The 18,299-nt window shown below is 43.1% G+C and overlaps 1 protein-coding gene and 1 long non-coding RNA gene across 2 annotated transcripts in view; one reads left to right on the top strand and one right to left on the bottom strand.

The window, feature by feature from the left end:
* Positions 1-1,920, bottom strand: part of LOC117197986 (uncharacterized) — a 98,146-nt gene extending 96,226 nt beyond the window's left edge. The window contains exons 1-2 of the long non-coding RNA XR_007474846.1: positions 1,603-1,920; positions 278-375 (exon numbers count right to left, since the gene is read on the bottom strand). This is a non-coding gene — a long non-coding RNA (uncharacterized LOC117197986). The remainder of the gene's footprint in view (positions 1-277; positions 376-1,602) is intronic.
* Positions 1,921-2,115: 195 nt separating this feature from the next.
* On the top strand, positions 2,116-4,272 carry LOC125962903 (translation initiation factor IF-2-like). Its single transcript, XM_049704494.1, has 3 exons — positions 2,116-2,217; positions 2,312-2,998; positions 4,047-4,272. Exons 1-3 carry the CDS (start codon positions 2,116-2,118, stop codon positions 4,152-4,154), a joined length of 897 nt encoding a protein of 298 aa, XP_049560451.1. The 3' UTR covers positions 4,155-4,272.
* Positions 4,273-18,299: the final 14,027 nt, after the last annotated feature.

Genomic DNA, 18,299 nt, shown 5'->3' on the forward strand with positions numbered 1-18,299 from the left:
TTTTTAAAAGCAAGCATCAAGCAACAACTAGTTAAATGCAAAGCCACGTGATCACAATGGGAAACACAATGCCTCTTTTTTAGAGCAGTAAAAAGTAACGCAGTATAATGACGTGCAGTATTTTTATTTAAATACAGCGTCTGCAATAGAATACACTTGTTTTCTCCTTTGAGAAGACCTCAAAGTACATTTCACTTCATAAAAGTTGATATAAATGTCAAGATAGTGGAATGCAATAATTTTAAAGCCACATAGGTGGATTAATTGTTCTACATACCTGTGGTTTTTCAGGTCCCTGTGCTTGCTTACTCGGGTTCACTCTTATTTTTCCGAAAGCACTTCTGGAAGCTCCCATCTTGGCTTCTACACTGCCACCTGTAGACATAAAAGAGAAATAAGCCATGTATTTATTCATCAACCATGCATCTTTTCTAGGCATCTAACAGGGACAATTAAAGGGAAAGTGGCAAAATATTTGCTCCAAGAGATAAAAGTGTTCTCTCTCTTTTTGTGTGGAAAATTTGTAAGGAGTCCCTCTCCCCCAACGGTTTGATACATTATTTAGAAATCGAACCATACATAAGTCTTAGATCAACACCACTCTGATCAGTTCATTAAAGAAATGGAGTCACGGAACCCATTCTCCTGCCAACCCTACAACCATTTCAAGACCTGTCTTTTAATATAAGAAGACAACTTGACCACTTTGTTAATTGGGTAATTAAGAATTCTGTAAATTACCACAAAGAAAAGAAAGAGGGAGAGATCCAGGCAAAGATTACTCTGTCGCATGGTTGTAAAATGTCTATTTAAAATAATAATGTTAATTCTAACACCAACTAGAGCTTTGTCCAATCTAAAACAGTTAGGTGGGGTATTTTCATCCTAAAGCCCTATTCTTGATTTGAATGTGGGTGAGCGCTGAAAGGTCTTTCTGACACCCCACAGATTCTCATACAGGTAGGTCTTTTTTCTTAAAAAAAGAATAATAAAAATCCATGAGCAGAACAAGTAACGAATAAAATCCATGAGCAACTATCAGTCAAAGCAGCCATGAGGTGAGAGGGATGTGTCTGTGTGTGGTGTGCGAGAGACAGACAGACACACACAGACACACAGACACACACACACAGACACACACAACATACTGAGATTCCGGAGTTGATTTAGAATAACAGACCTAACCAGGGTGTGTGTATGGTGTGGATGTGTGTGACAGACAGAGGCAGACAGACAAGCAGACTACGCCAGGGTGTGTAGTGTGAAGTGTGTGTGTGCGTGTGTGTCTGAGAGAGAACACAGAGAGAGGACAGAGACACAGACAGACAGACACTGAGATTCCAGAGTTAATTGAGAATAACAGACAGCACCGCACAGCTGTTTGCTTCCTCCTGGTCCCACAGTCTGTCCAGGACAAGTGCCCCAGCTCCAGCACCTTAAGCCAAAGACACAGGCACCACTCCCTCCCCCCCCACTCCCATCCCCACCCCCACCCCTAGGCGAGACAGCGCCAGAAGCCACCCAGCAAGCAGGCCCACCGAGCCCGCTACCCGGCAAACCCCGGGGCCTTTTTAGCCCCACTAGGGACCCGTCCCCACTTACCGGTAATTCACTTTAATGCCCCGAAACTCTGGTCTGGTTTAAGGAATTGCAGCCAATCCATGAAAATCAAGTCTCCTTGATCCACTCTCCTTCTCCTCCTCCTCCGTAGGACGGACATTCACACACACTCACACTCTTCCTTCCCAACCCCAAAGGCGCGCTGGGCCATCCCAAGAGGCTCTTTGGGGGGCCCACCAGCGACCTATCCTGCTCCCACGTGCCTCCATGAAACCCTCGTCCAAACCTGCACAAGGCGCCAAGTGCATGCACACAGTCAGCCTTCGGAGAGAAGTTCGGCAAACCCGCTCTCCCACCCCCGTCCCCCCATCCACACACCCCCACCTCCACCTCTGGCCCTGAAAGGGCTAGGGAGCGCGCGGGCTCAGGCACCCGCCCCGGCAGACAATACTCGAGCAACTCCTGCCTTCCCCGCACACGCCCCGCCTGGTCCTGCCACCACTCTCTTCTCCCAAGGTTCCTACAGTCCCGCGGGCCCCGAGCAGGGGCGTCCTGATGGATGCTGGGTGTGGATTGGGAAGAGGGGGGCGAACTGCACGCACCACCGAGACTGCGGGCAGGGGAAGGGGGTCGCAGTCCTCCGAAGCCGCTCGGGGGGTCAGCTCGTCAGGAGGGGGTGGGGTGGGGACCGCGAACCCCGAGGGAGTGACTCCCGAGGGACGCAGCTTTTCCGCGCCTCTTCCCCACCTAGCACAGCGCGCGCGCACAAGCGTGCACCCCGAGGGGCCGTGCACCTTCCTCCGGCCCCCGGACTTGTCCAGCCCTCGTCCCTGAGCTCAGCGGCCGGGAAGGGAGGGCATCCGGCCCGTGGCGGCCCAGGAGGGGACAGAGCGCAGCGGGGTTGCCCACCTGCGCGCAGGGTGGCCGTTGCGGCCGGTGCGCCCGCCGGCTGCGCCGTCTCCGCCGTGTCCACTGCTGGAGGAGGTGGCGGCGGCCTGACCCTCGGCCTCCAAACGTCTCCTCGCTCCTCGGCAGCGGCGGTCCTCGCTCCCCTTCCTCCCTGACGTTGAGCCTCCCACCTAGCCCGCAGGTTCTGCCACCGTCCTTCAGCCCGCCCGAGCCAGAGCTGTCCTCCCCGCCCCTTTCCCGCCGCCCCGCGCAGCGCAGCGCAGCGCTCCGCCCCCCGCCCGCCCATCCTCGCCCGGGCCCAGCCGGGGGCTGCGGGCCCCGCGCCTCCTGCCGCAGATCCCCAGTCCCGGGCGAAGGAGGGTGGAGGGGTTCCGCCTCCACCCCGCGTTCCTACCCCGCTCCCCTCTTCCCCGGCCCACGGCGGCCGCCCGCACTCAGCCAGCGGCCAAGGGCGTGGGCACCGCGCGCTCTGCCCTCGCTCTTCCGGTGTCTCTTCACTCCCCGCGAGGCACCTTCCACGGCCCAGAGGGTACCTCGTGTCTTGTGGGGAAGGGGGTGGGTGAAGCGGGGTGGAGTGTGCGAGAGAGAGGAGGCGAAGAAATTAGCATGTCAACTGCCGCGGGATACAAGTTGCTGCCTGTGCCTTGTTTCTGATACATTAAATACCTGGATGTGCTGCTTTCCTTGTTACCACCGCAGCAACATTCAGAAGCATGAATATGAGATTTCCAAGCTAATTGGTTGTAGGGGCTTTTTTCAGATTTAATGATGTAGAAGACAACAGAGTCACTGTTTTTTTTAAAAAGTTACTTTCTATATATATGGCCACATCTCTAATTTTTAAAAATAGCCAAATATAAATAACAGAACAGCTGTGTTTTCCAGAAGCAGATCCAGTGTGTATGCGTTATTTAAGCCCTCTGTAATTATTAATTGGGTTCTTTTTAAAGTGTATCGTAGGTATTTCTTAAGAAAACGAGCTCGGGATTTAGGGATTAGGAACCCAAAAGTTTTAATTTGGCTTTTTGCCATAGTTCTAAAATGTCAGTTTCATGGAAATTATTAAATGTGGTTATGTAGAAAAAATGGATCCTTTTTCTTCCAGGTTGGCAACATTGTTAGATTTGGCAAAGAACAGATTTTTTTTTAAAGCCAAGAAATAATACAATTCTTATTCATTTTCTAGTGATGGATAGCAGCTTTTTCTTTAGTGCTTTTGTCTTTGCTGCAAACTTTGTTTCCTCTTACACTTGTTTTCTTCAAAAATTTCTCCTTAAATGTAAATAAAGCTGTGGATACCATGGTTCTTGAGCCTTTGTTTTCTTAAAGGGATAGGAAATTAATTATAATTGATGATCAAAATCAACCTTAGGCTCACGACACTAAATTTCATACTAATTAACCCTGTTTTTGAATTCTGCTTTTAGTCATTTAACCTAACACTTGAGAACCAAGAGTTTTTTTCAGTTTTATCCTTATAACAATGAAATGCACACTTTTTAATTAACATTTTGAACCAAAATTAAATTCATTAAATTGACTAATGAAAAGCATATTCGTCGTGCATTTGTTGCTAGGTAAATGAGGACAACATGGATGATAAACAGCATGCTGGAGAAGAGGCTCTGAAGCAAAGAAAACAGTCTTTAGAAAACCTGATGATCCCCTTTTCAAGGCAAGGATGACAAATACCAGTAATTATGCAAAGAATGACTGCTGCCTCTCTTCCCTCTGCTTTGGTTTTGTGGCCAGGCCTGCATTTATCTCTTTTGAACATCATAATAAAAGTAAAGTAATTCAGCATTCCAGTGGCATTGCTTAGTAAATTAGCAATTTGAAAATGCTTTTATTACCTAATTAATCCAAGTAAATACCTCCGATAAATCCGATTTTACTCTTACATTTTTTTGTGCCTCCGGAGAAACACTTGCGTGAAATAAAAACAGCTAAGGCAAGCTCAAGAACAATTGCCAGCCAGATTTTTCTGTGCTTGTGTGTTGCAATAGAGTTGATATTAAGTAACCTTTGGGTCTTAAATTATATATCAGATATTGGTTATGAATTGCTCATTGGCTGCTTCTTTAATGAGTTCCTGTGTGTTTGCTTTGCCTTGCTTATTCCCCAAAGCATTTTTGTCTGCCTTATTGAATCTACCTTTGCCTAAACTATTTTCATTGAACTTCTACCAAAGAATCAGACCCTAATCCATAGCTCACTTGACAGTCATCTTTATCCCTCAAGTCTCCCTTGAGGTTTCTGGTAGGAATCCAGCATGATCAAACATCCAAAACTGGAAAGAGTATTTCATCAGGCCTGGTTCTAACTAAGAGATAACGATCAGATTTCTCAAAACCAGGAGGGTGTGTACCATTTGAATAAAAAGGAGAAACAAAACCAGCAAATCCGTTTTGTTCAGGTCAAAACTAAGCCAACAAAATCACAATTGAGGTCCTTTCTAAGCCCGAATTATGCTAAGAGATGTATAAAAAGCATAATCCAAATAACTTTATCTGTATTTTCTTTCACGGCTACAAATCTCTTGCTCCACTGACCAAACACCATTACACCATTACATTTCACGTTCCCCTTTTAGTTCCTGGGCTACTGAGAATTTTTCACTGATCTTTTAATAAGAAAGTGCAGCTGGACACTCATGATGTCTCCAGGGAATCCTGTGTCACCCTCCACTTGTTTTCAAAAGTATTTTTGTGACATTGATAAGAACAGATCTGAACATCCCGTGTAGAGCCAAGGAGAAGGAGTTCCAATGACCAGTCCAAATTCAAAACAGTGAGGTTAAAACAAAAAATAAGTTCGTTGTAACAGCTTAATCCTATTGGCATCTCCCATTCTGATCCTCACCCGTATAAAGAGTTTTATAACACATTAGCTTTCCTCTCTTGAGAAAGTTTCTCCTGAGGATTATTTTAATCATTTTTGTTCACTTACTCTTTGGGCTGTGCTATCATTTATCATGAGCCTGAGCCTAGTGCATGGCTTTCTCTCCTTTCTTTCCTATGATAACTGAGAATTGCAGACCTGGAGATGATTTACAGGAGAAGGGAAGATGATGGGACAGCTCTTTTTGCCAAAATTTCCTATTCTGGCTCTAAGAAAAGCATGAACTAAGTTTCTTCACTTTGGCTGATCGGGATTAGTGAGCAAGGCATTGGTTCAAATTTGCAGAATACCAATTACTTTAACTGGTCTCCTTGTGCTAGGGAAATATGTGACCAGTTATCTCACAAGACAATGGTGATAGAGACAATACCACCCATGGAATGCTCAGAATGAAATGTTGATGCTGTCAGCTAAGTTACTCAAAAATATGTGTGTGTGGATGTGTGTGGATGTGGATGTGTGTGTGTGTGTGTGTGTGTGTGTGTGTGTGTAATTCAAAGCTAAATATAAACCTGAATACTTGTAACAGATCCTTCAGTTACAAAACCCTAGGTAAGCTCTCTCTTATGGTATGGGGGTATGTGATAAACTGATGAATACCTCAGTATTTCCTCAGTATTTACCTTACTCACAGGAAAGTACCTTTTTCTGATCCAGATCTTCCCATAAATTTCACAGCACCAAATATTTAACCATATCATTCCATGATGAAAGAAAGAAAAGAAAGGAAGGAAGGAAGGAAGGAAAAAGGGAGGGAGGGAGGAAGGAAGGGAAAGAAAGGTGTTACAGCCGGTGTGATAGGGTAAATACATTTAGGACTGGTTAGCACAACTGATTAGCACATCAGGCTAGTCGGATCATGGTTTCCTACCCCACGGACCATTTTGTTTTGGTCTGTTTCATGGCTGCCAATCAAAGCCTTATTCCTAGGCATGGACAAACATTGTTGGTCACCAGATGTTGTGGGTGGAATTGTGTCCACCCAAAAATATGTTGAAATCCTAACCCATGGTGCCTGTGAATGTGACCTTATTTGGAAATAGGGCTTTCCAGATGTAATTAAGATGTAAGTTAAGATGAAGTCATACTGGAGTAGGGTGGGTCATTAGTCCAATACAACTGGTGTTTTTGCTGGAGGAGAAGAAAAGACACAGGCCCAGAGGGAAGTCGGCCATGTGAAGATGGAGGCAGAGTTATGCTCCCACAAGCCAAAGAAGCTGGAAGAGGAAAAAAAGTATCCTCCCATAGAGGCCCTGCCAACACCTTGATTTTGGACTTCTAGCCTCCAGAGCTGTGAAACAATAAACTTCTGTTGTTTTCAGCCATCTAGTTTGTGGTACTTTGTTACTGCAGCCCTAGGAAAGCAATACACCACGGAATCATTAACTCCTGGTAATGCCAGCCCATCATCTTCCGTATCCAGCACAGGGGAAATGTTCAAGTGTAGAATGTTCAAGAGTGAAAGGCAGGGCTTCCCTGGTGGCGCAGTGGTTAAGAATCTGCCTGCCAATGCAGGGGACACAGGTTCAAGCCCTTGTCCGGGAAGATTCCACATGCCGCAGAGCAACTAAGCCCATGCACCACAACTACTGAGCCTGCGCTCTAGAGCCTGCAAGCCACAACTACTGAGCCCACGAGCCACAACTACTGAAGCCTGGGTGTCTAGAGCCTGTGCTCCACAACAAGAGAAGCCCCAGCAATGAGAAGCCCGCTCACCGCAACAAAGAGTAGCCCCCTCTCGCCACAACTGGAGAAAGCCCACGCACAGCAACAAAAAATACAGCCAAAAGTAAATAAAATAAAAAATAATAATAATAATTTAAAAAAAAGAAGAATGAAAGGCAGAGTCATCTCAATACATGAAGGACGACAGCAGGGTAGAATCATGAGGAACTGAAAGGAATCTTGAGAATGTACCTAATCTAATTGCTCCTCCAAGATGGGACTTGGCTACAGCTGAGAATCATGGAGTCACAGAATCTTAACCTGTTCAAAGAATCTTGGAGATTTTTCTCTTCTTTTGAGATTACATGATACATAGGTGGTATGACTTTAAAAGGTGCAGGATAGGGTCCTCTGCACACATGGCGCCCCCCCCAACACCCAATGCACCCCACTGAATCAATTCCACCTCCAGCTGTTGGGTTTAAATAGCTTCCACCCTTTATCTTAAAACTTTTGGTCTTCAGTAATCCCAAATTAAGATGTAAATAAGTCTGGAAGAGTTCCCGGCCTAAACTCTTGTCAGTTCCCAACGTGTATGCTTATTAGTTCATCATTATATTCCCCCCATTGTCTAGTCGAATGCTGAGCTCATAGAGTATCCTCCATAAATATTTGCCAAGTTGAACTGAGAAGCAGAGATTAGCTGGAACTAGATGAAGGATTGGGTAGCGTGGGTAGAGGAGAGATGGAGAAGAGGAAGAAAAGGAGAGTCCAAGACAAACTTAATTTCAGAGCTCTATGTAGAAGTCCCAGACCTGACTCTGATGGTGACATGGGACATAGGAGTGAAAGGTCAGCTAGGAGCTTTTTCTCTTTACTCATCCCAGTCTGGTAAGCATTTGTGGTGAGGAGGTGAGGCAGGGAGTTCTCATCCTCTCTAATAACCACCAGCTCTCACCCCCTCTCCAGCCAGCCCCCTAAAATACCTAAGCTGAATAAAAATAATGTATTTGATATGAGAATGCAACATCAAGCAAGCCGCAGCGCAAACCCCGTTGCCTGCCCACACCTCCAAATTCCACTTAGATGCAGCTCCTGTGTCCTTCCCAAATAGAAACGCCGGAGCTGCCACTGCTAGTGAGGAACTCATTTTGAAATGTATGCCTCAGACAGATATCAATATAAAGCCACAGTCAGTATCAGAAATCCTCCCCCTTCGTATATTATCCATAAAAGAGAACCCAATACTTTTGAGAGAAGTGTGCACCACTTGAAGATGAATAGAGTGGTTCTTTAGTCAGAAGTGCCTGGGAGAAATAGGAAAGTGTCAATTTTCTGAAGAAAGGAAAGCTGGAATAATTCTCTGTGTGTCTGTTATTGGATCTTGATACCTAGGCTCTAACACCTTTTGAAAATGTTTGAAACAGTCAGGAGCTGCTTAAGGCCCCACGGATTTATTTCTTCATGAAAATGTGCAGGTGTAATTCTACTATAGCCCACCCATTGAATCACAGTGTTACAATAGAATGAAAACAAATTTTATATTAGCTTTTGTAAAAAGTGGCTCATGAAGAAAAGTCTAAAATGTTGGTAGTCTACTCATGGTATTTTTGTTATGATATCCTCAGTAAAGGTCGCTCATCTTTACAATGCACGAGAATTCCATCAACCGCTAAACCTACTTGATGGTATAAATAGGGTGGCTGACTCCATCTCTGGAAGTGCAACCCAGCAGTTGGGTCCCGGAGAAGAAACCTTCTCTGGCTCCCTAGGGTAGTGGTAGCCAATCCCAGCCAGTAGTGAGGATGAAACTTCCCCAGTGCCCAAGACCAAGGTGATCATTTAGATATTACCTGAACCCCCAACCCCTATGGACCTTAACCTCCAGCAGCTCCATTTCCTGCTTTATATTTCTCTGTAGCATCTGTTTCCATCAAACATCCTATATATCTTACTCATTTTTATTGTCTGCATCTCCCCACTAGAATATGCATTCCCTAAGGGCAGGGATTTCTGTCGGTCTTATTTACCGCTGGAGCCCCTGCACCTACAACAGTGTCTGGCACAGTGTAAGTGCTCGATGAATATTTTTTGAAAGAGTGATTGATGCAAACATTATAGCTTCATATATTTCACTGAATAGAACTGAAGAATGTTCAAAGCATTCTCCCATTTCTTGATAGGAAAGCCAGTTCATTTTTTGACTACTTTTATTTTATCGAAACAAAGACTTAATAATGAAAGATAGTGTACAATGTGAAGAACATTTATGATGAGCACTGTGTTCTCTTTCTCTTCATCAGCTCAATTTTCATTTCTGAATATATTAACAAAGATAAACCTGATCAGTTTTGAATCATAGGACTTGTCCACCCAAGACCTTTCTTTTGCATCATTTGGTCTTCCCCTGGTTTCTGTGAAGTAGCTCAAGTGTTCCAATGATAAAGATGCGAAAGGGAGTCTGTGACTCAAAGAACACAAGATTCAGCAAGGGCCATTCTGGAGAGTGAGGATAATAAGGGAAAGCACTTAGGACTTTGGGATTTCTGCCTACTTTTCTCTCTAGCCTCTGGGTCACTCCTTTTGGTGTCTAGGGCTCAGAGACTTCTACTAGTGGATGACTCGCTAGGGGTCTCACACGGTTTCAAGACCTCACTGGGTACCTGGCTGAAAGGAGAAACTAATGGTGGTTCTCCTACCTCACTGACGCAAAGGGCACAAAGTAAGCCAACTTCTCAGCCTGTTGATTTGAAGAGCAGTGGACCAAGAAAAAGGCACTGCCCGTCCCTATTTGCTTAAGCCTGGGTCCTAAGGCTGTATGTAGGAGATGTGATGATAGATGCTTCCTTCAAGGTTCATATGGCTTGACTGCTTGCAACTGTCCATTGAGACAGGACAAGTGAGTGAGGTCAGGCCCTTGTAAGTTCAAGGCCCCATGGAACTGCATATGTCATGGACCCATGAAGCCCGCCTGCTCGGACTCCACTCCCAGAAATTCAGATTTCACTAGTCTTGAGTGGGGTCCAGATATTGGAATTATTTTAAAGCTCCTTAAATATTTTTCACATGCAGTTAGAATTAAGAACCATCATTCTAGGGCTTCCCTGGTGGCGCAGTGGTTGAGAGCCCGCCTGCCGTTGCAGGGGACGCGGGTTCGTGCCCCGGTCCGGGAAGATCCCACATGCCGCAGAGCGGCTGGGCCCGTGAGCCATGGCCACTGAGCCTGCGCGTCCGGAGCCTGTGCTCCGCAATGGGAGAGGCCACAACAGTGAGCAGCCTGCGTACGGGGAAAAAAAAAAAAAAAAAAAGAACCATCATTCTAGCTCTGGGAATCATTAAATTCAGAAGATTCTTACAGTTACAATTGACACCTGCATACAAACTGATCTCTAATTCAATAACTCACAACCCTCACTCTGAAACCCTTTCAGCTTACCCAGGGTGAAATCATCACGACAACATTCTTTAGAAAAACGTTCAACCCATACATAAGTTAAAAGCTGTAGTCATGAATCACCTTTTGATTCCCTTTTAGAAAAACAAAAATGTCACGAACATGGCATAATTTCTCATATAGAAAATTGATGTAATTTGAAGTGTTATTACTCATCATCATTCACATTCGACTTGAAATAAAGCTAAACAAGAACATTGCTAAATGGAAATTTATTAACACATCAATAGAATTCACAGTAACACTTTAAGAAAATTCAAACTCATGTCAAACATCTTTTCCTTTGCCTCCTCCCTGAAGAATAAGGAGCATGAAAGCACTAGTCTGGAAATTTTATCTGGGAGAAACCTCTCAGGAGAGGTCAATGGAGAGTCCTGAGCCTGAGCTAGTCCCACTGCTATGAGACTCTAGAGAATCTTAGCACCCTCTCCTATCCTAGGGAACCAAGGTCTTCCTCAGAAGTGCATCTTGAGAAGGGCCCTTCTTCTTTTTTTTTTTTTTTTTTTTTTGTGGTACACGGGCCTCTCACTGCTGTGGCCTCTCCCGTTGAGGAGCGCTCCAGTCACGCAGGCCCAGCGGCCATGGCTCAAGGGCCCAGCCGCTCCGCGGAATGTGGGATCCTCCCGGACCGGGGCACGAACCTGCGTCCCCTGCATCGGCAGGCAGACTCTCAACCACTGCACCACCAGGGAAGTCCGAGAAGGGCCCTTCTTGCTGCTTTGTGTTGTAAAAGCCATTGCCATACCTGGATTATACCAACCATAATCCAGAGTTGAAGCCCTCTGCCTCCTCTTCTGCAGTCTCCACATCCCTTATTGAGACTCAGTTTCTTCCCAGATTTCCAGACTCTGTGCAGCTCTAGAAACCACTGAGTGCTACATCAGGGGAGGTTTGCAACCTTCCTATACTTAACTGGCTCTGCTTGGGTTACATCTTCGGTGAGATAACCTGAGAGTTCTTCACTGAGTGGCATTTCAGGTAGAGTCACAGGTAGAGTGACCAACTGTCCCAGGTTACACAGGACCATCTGGGCTTTAGCACAGAAAATCTGGTATCCTGGGATCCCATTGGTTACCTTAGAGACAAAGCATCACTCCAGATCTCTTCCAAAGCCTCCAGAACCTAAAAATGTACATATGAAGAAAGTTGTACTTATTTGTTTTGCCCCAGGATTTTGCCTAAGTGTGTGTTAAATAGCTGCAGATGTGCTTCTGGAAGGGCATGTAGTAGATCATGCTGGTGCTCTGGTCAGATTCCCTAGACTCACCTCTCTGGGTTCTATGTAACCATTCCTTAGCATCCACTTGCTTGTCTCCTAACTACTCTCACCTGCCACTGTCTTCAGAGACCTACCCTTGGGCTACTGGATCCACTTCGCTGGATCTATTGGGAGGCTTACATTGCTCTCCAACCCACCCTCCCACCCTGGGCAGCTCATAAGCAATAACTAACTGGTACGGAAATGCGAAGGCTCTCCCTTCCCTTGTCACAAGGGAAACAACTCTGAGATGCAATTTATACTTCTGAGCTCCCTTTGGGATTAAGCTGAGGCTGGGATATCACCAGATTTCAAACCCTTGGCTTCTTCCCCTTTCTTGTCTTGTTTGCCCCACTCCCTTACTGGTTTCTCCTAGGAGGACCTCCTTCATAAATAGCTTCTACCTGAATTCTCATCTCAGTCTCTGCTCTGGGGAACCTGACCAAAGATAAGCTTGATTCAGGAAGGGCTTACATGATAAAGATATCTTTGCTTAGATGTCTGCTGGGGAGAAAAGGATATCTTTGTCTTTACGGAGTTAAGGGAAGACAATCGGTCATCAGTCCGGGAGTGATTCCTTCTTCATGTTGCCAATAGAGAATTTTCCTGACAACCCCAAGTGAACTTGGGTAATTTTTCCATTCTCCCATTACATTTCCCAGCACTATAGCAATTCCTTCACAGTGTTATGCTATTTCGTGTGCTCGGTCTTGTAATCTTGACAGACCATAAGCCACTAAAAGGCAGGAACAAAGCATTTTCTTCCTGAATCACAAGTCACATGAAAGGGTGACTTACAGCACAGAATACAAACTTACATAACTGATAGCAACACCACTCAGAAACGTTTAGAATTTTTGCCAACTCTAGTAAATATCCATTTCACTGACTATCAGTTGGGGTTTCAGCAACAGGAAACAGAAGGCACACCCAAATGGAATTTTGAAGAAGGGAATATTTACAGAGGTGACGGCAGGGAAATAAGAACCAGCAATGGATGGTGAAGCACCTTGGAGCTAGTAAGGGTGGGAAGCTACTATTGTACTTAGGCCTGAGGGGGCAAGTGGGAAAGCAAAATTGTAGGAACCCAGTGATACCTGCAGCTGTTGGAAAGGGCCACTAAGCAGGAGCCAAGGCTCCAGTAGAACTCAACCGCTGCCAATCTGCAACTCAGTAGGTGGGTGTCGGCACGAATAAATACTCTGATCTCTCTCTCCTCCTGCTCTCAGATCTCTTCCTGGAACCTTCCGTTGGCCAAACCCAACTGGAAGACATATAGTAAGAGAACTTGGATGATGGAATCTAAAGGGGTTCAAATCAGGGCAAAGAAAGCTAGAGAATGGATATGGAAGGGCAAATGGGGAATAAAATGAACACTGAACAACTCTCCAAACTCCACCCCATGCATGGCTCTTGACAGCATGTAAAAGCGAACTATGGATAGTAGCTCCTGTTCTAAGTCTTTGCTCCAGAATACTCTCCATTTACTCTTTTCCACCCATTTCCATTTCTTCCCATCTCTCTCTTTCTTAGGTTCCTGGCTCTGTACTTATACCTGCTTCTAGCTTTGACATTCAGGACACCCTTTGGATTCTTCCAGTTTCTTAGACTTTAGCTTTCTAGCAGGTTCTTTGCTCTCTGTTAAAGACTCCCATTTTTGCATCTCCTGAAATTTCCAGTGAGAAACTTCCCACTGTTGTTCAGCCCCACAGAACTTCACTAGGCATGGCCAGTTGCCTGACCTGTTGGAAATCCAGTATTCAAGGAAAAGTAGCTTTTATAACCACTCAGAGACCAACATAAGATGGCGACTTTGAAATGGGGCAAGTGCATAAAAATTATGAGGGTTGCTAGCTTTGAGAGGGTCATTTATCAGAAAGAACTCAGCCTAAAAGTTATTTGTTTGTTTCTGCTAAACATTAAGTTGATGTATGAAACCCTTCTGTGCAGGCAGAGAATGGGCATACTTTTTCCAAAGGGAAAATTAATGCGGAGCCTTCTATTTCTGTTTCCGTTTTTGCATGTATCTCCCCATTAGCAAGTGGAAATAGCTATAGAACCATCACTGATGTAGACATTGTGATGTGAATTTATAACTGAGTACTGGTAGTTAGAAAACAAAAGTTTCCTGCAATTCACCTATCAGTTCTCATACGAAAAGGTGAATACTGCAACATGACTCAGCACAGGTTGAGACAGGAATTGGCCACCCTGTTCAATCAATGGCAAGAAAATGAAGATACAAAATCAGAATAGGATCATTTACTTTAGCCAGACCTGGCCAAGGGTTTTAGTGAAGAGAAACTGAAGGTGAATATCAGAACTCTACTGTAGTTAGCTGAGATATTTATACCTCCTTTCCTTTAATAAACACACTATTGGGAAAAGTCCTTTGATATGTGGTGAGTTTTGTCATTTGTGATAGAGAAGTATAAAAATTCCTAGTTCAGAAGGAGGTCAGTGTCAGATCGCTGCCAGTTGTCTAGAAATCTCTTTTATCTTAACACGAGCCAGCATAACAAACACCATCGAACAACTTCACTAACCAAATGATTGTGCTCAGAGAGCAAACCCTCTGGAAAGAAAACACTTTATTATTAATGGATTATTATTTGCAACTTAAAGGCGCCACCTGATGAAGGGAATTCATACCCAATATTTTCATCAACAATACAGAGATTCAATTTATTCGACACACATTATTTGAAAATTTACTCTGTGTCAGGTACTGGGCTAAAGCCTGGGAAGGATAATTGTCATAGAATTTTGCTGTGAAGAATTAGAAAATCAGATCAGGACTTTTTCACAAAAGTCTGACAATTAGAAGTTGTACCAAGCTAGCTAAAGGCAAGATTAAGCTGACAGTCATGGGATGAATAATAACATCCAACTTTTAATAACAATTTCAGAAGCTATAAGAAACGGATATTGCATCTGGTTTGTTTAAGAGTTTCTCTTTGGCCAAAAAATCATAAAATCTACATTACAAAGCAGTACATGATAATCACAGGGTTATAAAGACAAGTGATCCATTGCTTCACAAAACACAGCGGTGGTAGGCAGGGTAACAATTCTCCAAAGATGTTCACATTCCAATCCCCAGAACCGGTGAATGTATTACTTTACATGGCAAAAGGGACTTTGTAGATGCAAATAAATTAAGGATCTTGAGATGGGGAGATTATCCTGGATTATCCAGGTGGGTTCAACATAATCACAAGGGTTCTTATAAGAGGGAAGCAAACTTCTGATCCCTAGAATTATAAAAGGAGAAATTTGTATTGTTTTAAGCCAATAAGTTTGAAACTAATACAATGGCTGACTGAGGAATGTCCATTGGAAATGACAATGAACTCGCCTGTGTAGAAATCTGTGTGGATGGAGACTGCAGACACAGCAGGCCTGAAGGAAGCACTGAGGCACAAGTGTCCATCATGCAGTATGGCCATTGTAAAAAATGGTCACAATTTTTTAATAGATTTCCCCTGAAGAGGTAGGGCCTATGTGCCCTACCCTTGAATCTGGATTCCCTTTGGGACTGCTTCAACCAATACAGTGTGGAAATGCTGACATACAACACTTGAGGCCCAGTCAGTTTCCAGTGAGAAACCGGACAATTCTTAAGTTCTTTTATACTCTGCGGAGCTACAATTTGATAAATGTTCACATCTTTTAGGGAGAATACCAGCAAGAGTAAATGCATTTCATGAAAGAAAGAAATGGAACTGCACTGAGTTTAAGATTCCAATTCAAACAAATTATGGGCAATTTTCTCCCACTTTTTTTTTTTTGAAAGGCATTGGGCCAATCTTTGTGCTCATTTTCTCACCAGGTTTGGACATATTCCTTCTTTCACCCTATGTTTTGCCATTTTTATGTAACAAGAATTATTTTGAATGCCACTTCCTTCATTTGTTACACTAAAGGGGGAAAAACAGTTCCTCCTTTCCAATCTGGAATATAAGACTCAGGGATGGCTCCAACAATGATGACATTATTATTGTTATCGATTATTATTAATTATTATTATTTCCATATGTTTTTATCTTCCAGCCATTACTCTGATCCTTCTTAGACCTCCCTCTTCTACCTTATCAGCTTTCAAATATTTATAAAATTAAAAATTCATCCTCTGACAACACATTTAAACAAGATTACTCGTCTCCGTCCATTCTTCTCATTCCTTTCTAGTTTAGAGATGCCATTATTTTCCTGGGGATAGTTGGCCATATCGACAGGCAACTCCAAAATTATTTCTGATAAAATGTTTGTTCAACTTTGCTTAATTAAAGAGATGAACTTTGCTTGAAGCTTCAGTGAGTATAATGAGTTCTTTGTGAAGTCATAATAGGTGGTGGCTCTAATTAGGAAAGTCACTTGAAACCTCATATATAGAGCTCCAGTTAAAGTTAAAAAAAAAAAACCACTAAAATGTGATTTTTACAGGTAGCTTACATCAGTGACTATGAAAGTTATGTGATTTAGACAGACATTTTGGGGAAACTTTTTAGTTTGATATACTTTCAAATTTAAGGGTCTCTCATATACCCTTTACCCACAGTTTATACTTTGCCCCATTTGCTTTATCATCATCTCTGTGTGTGTGCATGTGCATGTATAATTTTTTTCGGAACCATTATAGAGTAAGTTGAGGATATTTTGTCCCTTTATCCCTAAATTCTTCAGAGTGCATTTCCAAAAAGGACATTCTCTTACATAACTATATGGCTGTCAGTGATTTAGACAGACCTTTTTTTTTTTTCTATTTATTTATTTTTTTGGCTGTGTTGGGTCTTCATTGCTATACGTGGGCTTTCTTTAGTTGCAGCGAGCAGGGGCTACTCTTCGTTGCGGTGAGCAGGCTTCTCATTGCAGTGGCTTCTCTTGTGGAGCACGAGCTCTAGGCTCACAGGCTTCAGTAGTTGCAGCACGTGGGCTCAGTAGTTGTGGCTTGCGGGCTCTAGAGCACAGGCTCAGTAGTTGTGGTGCACGGGCTTAGTTGCTCCACGGCATGTGGGATCTTCCCAGACCAGGGCACGAACCCGTGTCCCCTGCATTGGCAGGCGGATTCTTAACCACTGCACCACCAGGGAAGCCCTAGACAGACTTGTATCATCCATTTCCTCTTAAAAGTCTGAGTGTCTTTCAAAGGAAGTCTCAGTTAGAACACATTGCTATAATCAGGTCAAACTTATAGGAGTCGTGTTCTTCTTATACCGGTAGCTCCTGAGGGTAGAAAAGTCCTCTCTCCCCTACTACAGAGGTGCAGACTTTGTCCTAAATTCCTTTTGTCCCTGTAAGTCCTAGGTCAGGGGTGAGGGGAGAAGAGAGAGCTTCTGAATTCAAGACTGAAAGGAAGCCAAAAATTTAACTTATGTATCCACTCTGTGCCTGATCTCCACATTCTGGTCTGATTAGGTTCACAAAGTCTTTCTAGATGTTTCTGAAAGTATGATCATAATGGTCTTAAACTGGACTTAGACCTCTGTTGTAGCCACACAAAAATTAGGAGACTGTCACTTTTATTTAGTGATGCAATTTTTACTTTAGGCAGATCTCTTTAAGACTTATTTTTCTGAAAAAATGATACAAATGAACTTATTTACAAAACAGAAACAGACTTACAGGTCTCGAAATCAAACTTATGGTTACCAAAGGGGAAACGTCGGGGGAGGCGATAAATTAGGAGATTGGGATTAACATATACACACTACTATATATAAAATAGATAACAAGGACCTACTGTATAGCACAGGGAATATTTAATATTCTGTAATAACCTTCTATGGGAAAAGAATCTGAAAAAGAATGGGTATATATATATATACATATATATGATTCACTTTGCTGTACACCTGAAACTAACACAACATTGTAAATCAACTATACTTCAATAAAAATTTTGTAAAAAAAGACTTTTTTTTTCTGGACTCTGGAAAAGTCCACTTCATGCTACATCATGCTTGTCCAAGCTTTTGAGAAGCACATCTTACTATCACCTTCCAGGAAAACAAGGTCTCATTTCTAATTTCCTACAGCGTTCCTACTTTCAGCTTAACTCCCTAATATTATTATTTCATTTATTTCTATATTTATCTGGACATATAAAATTCATTTTAATATCATTTATCTATTCTTTAGCTTCATTTGAGTAACTTAGCCATCAAAACTAGTAGAAGTAACTGTTTCTAGTGTCCATGTTTTGGCTATTTGATGATTTCATAAACTTTGTTTCCCCAAATGCCACAATTTTTAAATAATTATTTTAAATGCCAAAATATAGTTTTAAAATGTACAATAAAGTAAAATACGTTATTACTGGATATATTTCATTCTACTTTGTATGAGAAAGATGCAAATTGTGTGACTAATTGAAGGCATTTGATAGATAGCAAAAGTGCAATTGGAAGCACGGAGTAGATAGGAAATCACTGGGTTGGAGGATCTATTTTATTAGTGAAATTGTTGAAGTTCATAGAATACTAAATTGGGAGGTACTACAATCATCCATAGACTTAGATTTATTCCTAAGTGTATAATGGTATCTGAGGT

Source organism: Orcinus orca, chromosome X (assembly GCF_937001465.1).
Source record: "Orcinus orca chromosome X, mOrcOrc1.1, whole genome shotgun sequence".
NCBI lineage: Eukaryota > Metazoa > Chordata > Mammalia > Artiodactyla > Delphinidae > Orcinus > Orcinus orca.

Excerpts from the sequence above, each read along its gene's own strand:
- LOC125962903 (XM_049704494.1), top strand. The coding sequence starts at position 2,116 with ATGGATGCTGGGTGTGGATTGGGAAGAGGGGGGCGAACTGCACGCACC. Across the intron at positions 2,218-2,311 it reads CCTCCGAAGCCGCTCGGGGG|CACAGCGCGCGCGCACAAGC; the intron begins GTCAGCTCGTCA and ends TTCCCCACCTAG. Across the intron at positions 2,999-4,046 it reads CACCTTCCACGGCCCAGAGG|GTAAATGAGGACAACATGGA; the intron begins GTACCTCGTGTC and ends ATTTGTTGCTAG.